General features: G+C 38.7%; 1 protein-coding gene across 1 annotated transcript in view; it reads right to left on the bottom strand.

The window, feature by feature from the left end:
• Nucleotides 1-247: 247 nt before the first annotated feature.
• The window catches only part of LOC115107483 (uncharacterized), a 39,047-nt gene continuing 29,562 nt past the window's right edge, over nucleotides 248-9,732 (bottom strand). Inside the window, exons 34-46 of the mRNA XM_065008486.1 lie at nucleotides 8,668-8,777; nucleotides 7,671-7,732; nucleotides 7,441-7,583; nucleotides 7,094-7,321; nucleotides 6,642-6,842; nucleotides 6,373-6,516; nucleotides 6,120-6,295; nucleotides 5,706-5,870; nucleotides 4,078-5,451; nucleotides 3,830-3,871; nucleotides 3,677-3,736; nucleotides 3,350-3,419; nucleotides 248-3,221 (exon numbers count right to left, since the gene is read on the bottom strand). Coding sequence (XP_064864558.1) covers nucleotides 3,148-3,221; nucleotides 3,350-3,419; nucleotides 3,677-3,736; nucleotides 3,830-3,871; nucleotides 4,078-5,451; nucleotides 5,706-5,870; nucleotides 6,120-6,295; nucleotides 6,373-6,516; nucleotides 6,642-6,842; nucleotides 7,094-7,321; nucleotides 7,441-7,583; nucleotides 7,671-7,732; nucleotides 8,668-8,777 — 2,849 coding nt within the window. The 3' untranslated portion in view covers nucleotides 248-3,147. The remainder of the gene's footprint in view (nucleotides 3,222-3,349; nucleotides 3,420-3,676; nucleotides 3,737-3,829; nucleotides 3,872-4,077; nucleotides 5,452-5,705; nucleotides 5,871-6,119; nucleotides 6,296-6,372; nucleotides 6,517-6,641; nucleotides 6,843-7,093; nucleotides 7,322-7,440; nucleotides 7,584-7,670; nucleotides 7,733-8,667; nucleotides 8,778-9,732) is intronic.

Below are 9,732 nucleotides of genomic sequence, written 5' to 3'. Positions count from 1 at the left end.
CATTAACGAAAAGGAGAAAACAAAAAGAAAGGAAACATCAGAGCAAAATGCAGGTCCTGGGTTTGTGAGAGGGTTGCTAATACCTATTTTTTACTTAAAAATTGCACCTTTGGTAAGGGCCTATAAGTAAGCGTTTAGCCGTAAGGTCTCTACACCTGTTGTATTCGGGGTACGTGACAAATACACTTTGATTTAATTTGATCAGTGTGGTGCAAAGTCATTGGGAAAGCAGAAATCGTACAGTGAATATGGCAAACACGGCATCTTTATTGGGTGGATGGTTGAATCAAGACTTTTTTAATCGAGTTGCAGCAACACCGTCTGTGAGACAGGATCAACGAGACAAAACTCTTTGTTACTACTTGTGTATCCAACATTATCTACTGTAGAAGCATCTTCAACAATATATTATACACGTTTAAAATATGCCCATTACATATGAAAAGTCAATAGCAGCTGTATAACATGTCTTAATACAACACACAGAAGTGGTAATGGCAACAATATGGAAAACCATAGCTTAATATAAAGTATGGAGTAAAAATGTATTTAAAAAAAGGCGAATTCTCTGTCATGCAGTTAGCACTTGTCTGTACCAATGCAGCTAATTGACCTTCATAAGTTCCTGTATTTGTCTGGTCATCTATTATATTTGAATATTGCTACGGTTTCTTTGGAAATCTGAATCGCAAAAAAGAAAAAGTACTTCAATACCATACATCATTTAAAGTGCTATGTCTTGTTCAGAAGCTGGTTCAAGCTGGTCCATCATTTACTGTAGCGTCTAGACGTCATAAACGTCATAAACGTGTACAACAAAAAAGAGGCAAGTCTCTCAGACAGAACCCTTATACAGTGGCTTGCGAAAGTATTCACCCCCTTGGCATTTTTCCTATTTTGTTGCCTTACAACCTGGAATTAAAATAGATTTTTTGGGGGGTTGTGTCATCTGCTTTTCTCAACATGCCTACCACTTTGAAGATGTTTTATTGTGAAACAAACAAGAAATAAGACACGCAAAAAAAAAAAGAACTTGAGCGTGCATAACTACTCATCACCCCAAGGTCAATACTTTGTAGAGCCACCTTTTTCAGCAATTACAGCTGCAAGTCTCTTGGGGTATGTCTCTATAAGTTTGGCACATCTAACCACTGGGATTTTTGCCCATTCTTCAAGGAAAAACTTCTCCAGCTCCTTCAAGTTGGTTGGGTTCCGCTGGTGTACAGCGATCTTTAAGTCATACCACAGATTCTCAATTGGATTGAGGTCTGGGCTTTGACTAGGCCATTCCAAGACATTTAAATGTTTCCCCTTAAACCACTCAAGTGTTGCTTTAGCAGTATGCTTAGAGTCATTGCCCTGCTGGAAGGTGAACCTCCGTCCCAGTCTCAAATCTCTGGAAGACTGAAACAGGTTTCCCTCAAGAATTTCCCTGTATTTAGCGCCACCCATCATTCCTTCAATTCTGACCAGTTTCCCAGTCCCTGCTGATGAAAAACATCCCCACAGCATGATGCTGCCACCCCCATGCTTCACTGTGTGGATGATGTTCTCGGGATGATGAGAGGTGTTGGGTTTGCGCCAGACATAGCATTTTCCTTGATGGCAAAAAAGCAAACTTTTAGACTCATCTGACCAGAGTACCTTGTTCCATATGTTTGGGGAGTCTCCCACATGCCTTTTGGTGAACACCAAACGTGTTTGCTTATTTTGTTCTTTAAGCAATGGCTTTTTTCTGGCCACTCTTCCGTAAAGCCCAGCTCTGTGGAGTGTACGGCTTAAAGTGGTCCTATGGACAGATACTCCAATCTCCGCTGTGGAGCTTTGCAGCTCCTTCAGGATTATCTTTGGTCTCTTTGTTGCCTCTCTGATTAATGCCCTCCTTGCCTGGTCTGTGAGTTTTGATGGGAGGCCCTCTCTTGGCAGGTTTGTATGCTGTTCTTTGTATGCCATTTTAATATTTGATAATTAACCAATTATATTAGGCCACTCTTGGTCATGATTACAGACACCTGTGTCTTTTGACACTATATAAACGAGTCATCCCGCAGTGTTTGTGATTATACCCTGATGAAGACAGCTTGGCTGTCGAAACGTTGGTAATTAAATTTTGCATTTGAGCTCCTAGAGTTTGCGGCTCTCTTTTATTTTTAAGTTTTCTACTCCGCTAACCAGCACCTTGCCTAAATAGGTGTGCGTTTCTTTTTCTTCTAGATAGGTTTGTTATGGTGCCATATTCTTTCAATTTTTTAATAATGGATTTAATGGTGCTCTGTGGGATGTTCAAAGGTTCTGATATTTTGTATAACCCAAACATGATTTGTACTTCTCCACAACTTTGTCCCTGACCTGTTTGGAGAGCTCCTTGGTCTTCATGGTGCCGCTTGCTTGGTGGTGCCCCTTGCTTAGTGGTGTTGCAGACTCTGGGACCATTCAGAACAGGTGTATATATACTGAGGTCATGTGACAGATCATGTGACACTTAGATTGCACACAGGTGGACTTCATTTAACAAATTATGTGACTTATGAAGGTAATTGATTGCACAAGATCTTATTTGGGGACTTCACAGCAAAGGGGTGAATACATATGCACACACCACTTTTCCATGTTATAATTTTTTTAAACAAGTTATTTTTTAAATTTCATTTCACCAATTTTGATTATTTTGTGTATGTCCATTGCATGAAATCCAAATAAAAATCTATTTAAATTACAGGTTTTAATGCAACAAAATAGGAAAAACGCCAATGAGGATTAATCATTTTGCAAGGCACTGTAGAACTCACAACATTATTCCAGAAAAGTCCACAAATCTTCACATCAATAGATTCATTGTGTGTTGGACCAAGCCATGTTTTATGGCAGGTCCAGGTCAAAGGCTATAATTCTTGGCTATCCATACATTTTAAAAACATTAAAATGGTGCCATCTGCTTTGCTTAAAATAAAGAATTTAAAATTATTTATACTTTTACTTTTGATTCTTATGTAAGTATTTTTTCATCAATTACATTTACTTTTGATACTTAAGTATATTTAAAAACAAATCAATTTACTCAAATAGTTTTTCACTGAGTGACTTTTACTTGAGTAACTTCATATTAAGGTATCTATACTTTAACTCAAGTATGACCATTGGGTACTTTTAGGTGTTGATGAAAGACTCTGTAGCACCAGTGCTGTTGGAAGAATTTGCAACTTCCGAAACATTGTAGACATCTGTCAAAGCAAGAGAAGTCAAACAGTTGGTTTGTTATATAAAGCAAGGCAGGGTGATTATTTAAGAAAACAAATATTTAAAGAACTGTGATCATTTCAAAATTCAAAAAATAAAATGGTGAGCTTACTCCTCCTTATCCTTCTTCGGATGAAGTTTAATGCACTGGTTGATGATGTTGCCGCGCCACCACTGGTACTCTGGAATGAACAAAATAAATGATATACACTCATTGGGCAATCAATATTCACTGATACAGTAGTAAGTCTTATCAGAGAGAACTGAATCTAATGAGGAAGGCCAAAAGCAGCCCATTAAACTCATGGTTTAACTTGAGAACTCTGAAATTGCAAAACATGTCTAAATACAAGGATCATCAGCGCACATAGTACACATGTAATTAACATGAATCATTTGAGGTAAGTATAGAAGAAACGGTGGGAAGAGATGTACTTACCCTCGTACGGTCAGAGCCTGGGAGGATGGAAGAGAACGTTCCTACTATAGCTGACCGGATCTGAAAGCACAGGACCATTTCATTAAAAAATCACAACACTCTTAAATGCAAAAAGGGTATAAACAAAAAATTTATGACTTTTCAGACACATACCTTGCCGTCTAAAAGTGTTCCAAACACCAAAACAAAGAAACCCTTTTCGAGAAAGATTAAAGATTAATGTACAGAATACAATGTTGCCAATGTTGTCCGACATCATGAAAACAAATGTAGTTGTAAACATGTTGACATTTTACATCAGAACTCATTACTTGCAACTTTCAGTTGGAAAATACAAATGAAATAAAGATTTCAGTGTATGGCACTATTATGGAAAATAATGCACCAATGCATTCAGTTACCTGTAGTGAATTGAAGAGGGCAAATACAACATGGATTCCCTTATTTGTTGGATCAACCATGGTTCCTACTCCCAGTCCCCAGGTAAGGCCAAAGAATGGAGTCAGAATGGCCAGACACCTGGCAATGACCACAACAGCATTTCTCTCATCTGGCTGGGTAGCATCCCCCACCCCTCTCCTCAGCATTTTGTACAGAACCACAATCAGGATCAAAAAGTTGATGACCACTATGGTCAGGGCAGGGATCACAAAAGCAAGGAGAGCCATTGTCTTGTCCCAGTTGAGCCAACATGCCTGGTTTTCCTTGATGTATCCACCACTAGGAGCTGTTGCTGCCACAGTAACAACAGCAATGATAAGAGGTGCCCCATAGCCTACTGAGAAGCCAATGGCCAGCATAGTTGATTTTGACATATGGGAGAAAACCAAGATGGTCCGGTAGAAAAGGAGAAGGCCTGAGATCAGCATCCAAAAGAACAGAGCAAGGTAGAAAAAGTGAATGAAAAACGTAGCTGCAGTACATGCCGGTATAGGTGTTGTGGTGTCTTCGCCTGGGTTTTCAAGGGTATTTTTTGATATTGATGCACCAATAATGAACCAAATGTCGGCAATCAGGAGAGACACAGCGATGTTCACAATGGAGACATGGCGCATGTAAGAGGTGTTGTTTCTGGTCATGGCCTTCCATACACAAGCCTCAATGATGAGACAAATGACTAAGCTACCCATCGATATGCCAACTCCAACATAAGTGATTATATCCAAAGCATCTTGAATCTCTTTCGGAATGGAAGTTGACATCAAAATGGAGAAGGAGGTCAGATGGTTACAGTGACAGATGACCTTGCCCTTCTCATTAGACTTCAGTTTACATCCTGTGTCATCCCATCCTCCAAGGCTGTTAAAAAGGCTGAAGTTCCAGAAAACACACTGAGGATTGAGTGTGAGCGACTTGTTCACCTTGTCGAAGCTCAATGAGACATTTTTAGTCGTTCCATTCAACTTCACCATCACTACAACTCCATTGATGGTGTTGTCATTGACACTTTGGTTGCTGCCGTTCCTGGCAGGTAACACATTTCTGAGGGAGCGGAACGTTAGAGTGGTGATGGTGAGGTGATTGGAATTAGTCTCTGGGATCTCTATTAACACACTTGAATTTAAGTTTGTGCTGAATGAGTTGTCAAATGTGTCTTGGTTTAACTGAATTAGATTTGTTGTCACATTAAAGGACGTCGTTGGGAGAGAACCTGCAAAAAATTCCATGGAGCCCAGTAAACTAGAGCTGGTGTTCTTATTTTGGTCGGCATTGAGAAAGGCCCAGGATTCTTTTGCTTCATCAGAAACTAGGACATTCACTGTTTCTAGAATGTTCTGGGAGTCAATGAGAAATCTGAGTTAGGTCCAAACTTAATGTTAATACTTTCGTTATTCTTTTTTAAAGCAAAACATGCACTTATGCTTATCTCACCACTATCAATAAACTTAAGTCTATTTCATTAGTTTTACTTTATTTAAAACATTCAAAGTATACTAAAACCAAGTGAACTGATATACTGTATATTTTTGTTTCTCTTGCACTGATCTCTACAGTTTATCTGTGCTTGTTTTGTTTGTTTTCAACATACCTTTATCTCAGACTGGCTGATATTCTTTGAAACGCTTGCAACAATTCTCAGAATTTCAACAATGGTCGAAATAGTTGCACTTGAACTAACGATTTTCTCTTTTAGATCAACAGCGGTATTATTCAGTTTTGTTAAAAATTCTTCAACTGTTGCCTCTTTCAAGTCCTGCAGAGGAAGATATGATTATACTTAGAAAATATCCTGAATGTCATACACTTACATTTAGGACATCTAAGAGAAACATGTTTGAAAATAAATAAATCATAATTGCTTACAAAACTCTCAAATCATATAAATGAGTTTTCCTTCAAATGGATAACAACAACAGAAAATCATTCTCCAAATTATAAATACAGTTAAGACACCGATTGCTAGGGTTTACCAGTCATGGTAGGTGTTATTAAAAAGTATTACCTGAGATGAGGTCAGTAGCTCATTGATTGCAGTCAAGACACAAGTGTCAGTCTGAAGTATCCAACGTCCACTTTTACAAATCGCTGTCTTTCTTCCATCCTCACCTTTCTTACATGGTGCCACTGATGTGTCTTTCTCTTGGCCATTACCATATTCCGGATCTTGGCAAGTTATAGCTAGAAAACATTTTTTTTTTTTTTAGAAATTTGAAACAGCAAATATTGTATTCAAAGACAGAAAATACTGTACTTACCTCCTACGAAAAGAGTCAATTTTGTAGTCTTTTCATATCCTGTAGGGTCTTTCACTTGGCATGTTAATGTGACAACTTTGGATGATACATCACAGTTTTGAATGATTTTATATTTATATTTAATGCAATTGTCAGGAGTCTCATCTATAAATGATACATGTAAAAAAAAAAGGTCAGATGGTTATAATATAGACAACATGGTTTATGCGTTTATTTATTTGGTCTCTTGTCATATTGTAAAGGAAGTCTGATTTTCAACGAACACTTACTTGTGAGCAAATCTACATCGCCTTCTTTCCACATGAGTTTATAGGGAGTCTGCACACAACACTCCAATGGCTGACTATTCCCCGCCAAACAAGGGGTATTGATTTCTGTCTTCGTTTGAATAATGGGAGCATCTTTGATGTCAATTTGACCCATTTGGTAGAAATAGATTTCGGCACTCTTCAGAGTGCATTCATATTCCCCTGGGATGAAACAATATTGACATGGTTGAGTCAAGAAACAATATCTGGACAATATCTTTAACTTTGGGTGGGTATGATCTGGGTTTTGAGATTTCAATGTTATAGAAACCAAAATGTAACAGTGATTAAAAAAAGATAATAAAATTGTCATTACACAATTGATAATATTTAGATGATAGATTCCTGCTTTCCTGCCAGGGTAGTTTAATTGCATTAAAAAAGAGCGTAAAAAAATGCACTCTTCAACTTACCTTTATCATCAGCAATTACATTTTTGATACCAAGTGTTGTCTTTTTTGATGCAAAATCATCTGTATTGATGTTGAACCTTCCAGTCGATGTTAAAACTCTTCCCTTTCGTTTCCACTCAACGCTTTTAATAGTACCCATCTTTACAGAATCAGGAGGTGGTCCACACTCCAGAGTCATGGTGCCATCAGTGTAAATGGTAGTTGGTTTATAACTTAATACTGTGCTACCTTGGAAAAGATTGAGACATTTGTGGTCAACAGTTTTTCAGACCGATATTTAAAGCATCTTTTTTTTTGGTCATAAGAATTTGCAATAATGTGATTTGAGAACGTTTTAAAGGACTTACTGTTATAAATAATATTGAAAGAGCTAATATCAACTTGATAAACAGCTGGAAGTGATGTTGCAAGTCCAGCATTAGCTTTGTTAATTGCAGTGGGGTCTGCAGCTGTGGTCCTAACTTCAAAGTTGGCTATAACACTTCCACGGCTGTTAACAGGAACCAAAGAGAGAATACAGAAATAAATACATGTTGAATGGAAACAGCTTACTTCCATAAGAACAGTAGATACCTACCTGAAACTTGTCAATGCTGCTGAAATAAACCCTGGCATGTTCTTCCTATACTGTGCCTGGATCTGTGTGAGATAATGACATTGATCATGTAAAAAGAAAATGTTGCAATATTTCCAATGCACTACATGACCAAAAGTATGTGTAAACCTGCTCGTCAAACTATGGAGTTGGTCCCCCCCTTTGCTGCTATAACAGCCACTCTTCTGGAAGGCTTTCCACTAGATGTTGGAACATTGCTGTGTGGACTTGATTCATTTCAGCCACAAGAGCAATAGTGAGGTGATGTTGAGCAATTAGGCCTGGCTCGCAGTTGGCGTTCCAATTCATCCCACAGGTATTCGATGGGGTTGAGGTCAGGGCTCTGTTCAGGCCAGTCAAGTTTTTCCACAACAATCTCGACAAACCATTTCTGTATGGACCTCGCTTTGTGCACGGGGGCATTGTCATGCTGAAACAGAAAAGGGCCTTCCCCAAACTGTTTCCACAATGTTGGAAGCACAGAATCATCTAGAATGTCATTGTACGCTGTAGCGTTAAGATTTCCCTTCACTGGAGCTAAGGAGCCTGAACCATGAAAAACAGCCCCAGACATTATTCCCCATCCACCAAACTTTACAGTTGGAACTATGCATTTGGGCAGGTAGCGTTCTCCTGATTAGTTTGCCAGACTGCCAGATGGTGAAGCGTGATCCATCACTCCAGAGAACGCATTTCCACTGCTCCAGAGTCCAATGACGGTGAGCTTTACACCACTCCAGCCGATGCTTAGCATTGCGCATTGCTTGGTTTTATACACCTGTCAGTAACGGGTGTGATTGAAATAGCCGAATCCAATCATTTGAAGGGGTGTCCACATACTTTTATATATATAGTGTACATCCGAAGCATTTATAATCATTACACTGAAAATGTACCCTGGCTAGATAATTGGATGAATAGTTATTTAATGCATTTGATTATTTACTTGGGCCAACAATAGCTTGAGTCATGTACTTACAACTGGTTCAATATCGTCTTTGTACTTTTTGTATTTGACACTATTTTTATCATTTAGTTCGTTGGTGAAATCTTCATTCATTTTGAAGGACATCGACAGCAACAGAATATCTGAAACAAAAGAAGAAGAATGACAAACGTGCTTAAATGGAATGGAATTGTTGCTACCTATACTGTATATCCTATTATTCACTCCACTCCATATGGATTTGGACAGTGGAGATAAAGTGTTACATTTGGTTTTATACTCCAGCCTTTTGGAATTGAGATCAAATGTTTCATATGAGGCAACAGTACAGAATGTGTCCTGTTATTTGAGGGTATTTTCATACATATCTGTTTTACTGTTTAGAAATTAAAGCACAGGGCCTCCCGAGTGGCCCTGAGATTAGAGATTTTGGGTTAGAGTCCAGGCTCTGTCACAGCCGGCCGCGACCGGAAGATCCATGGGGCGGCGCACAATTGTCCCAGCGTCTTCCGGGTTAGGGGAAGGTTTGGCCGGCAGGGATGTCCTTGTCCCATCGCGTACTAGAGACTCCTGTGGCTGGCCGGGCACAATGCACGCTGACACGGTCGCCAGGTGTATGGTGTTTCCTCCAACACATTGGTGCGGCTGGCTTCCGGGTTAAGTGGGCATTGTGTCCAGAGGCAGTATGGCTTGGTTGGGTTGTGTTTCGGAGGACACATAGCTCTTGACCTTCGCCTCTCACGAGTCCGTACGGGAGTTGCAGTGATGAGACTGACTGAACTGAACTGACTGATACCATGAAATTGGGGAGAATTTTTTATATTTATATATATATATATATATATATGTACAAATTTAAAATTAAAAAATATAAAAAAATTAAGAAATTAAAGCACTTTATGTACAGTGGGGCAAAAAAAGTATTTAGTCAGCCACCAATTGTGCAAGTTCTCCCACTTAAAAAGATGAGAGAGGTCTGTAATGTTCATCATAGGCACACTTCAACTATAACAGACAAAATTAGAAATAATAATCCAGAAAATCACAATGTGGGATTTTTAATGAATTTATTTGCAAATTATGGTGGAAAATATTACA

The sequence above is a fragment of the Oncorhynchus nerka genome, linkage group LG24 (genome assembly GCF_034236695.1).
Source record: "Oncorhynchus nerka isolate Pitt River linkage group LG24, Oner_Uvic_2.0, whole genome shotgun sequence".
Taxonomy (NCBI): Eukaryota; Metazoa; Chordata; class Actinopteri; order Salmoniformes; family Salmonidae; genus Oncorhynchus; species Oncorhynchus nerka.
The sequence above is the reverse complement of the archived record's forward strand: the minus strand, read 5'-3'. Positions and strand labels throughout refer to the sequence as shown.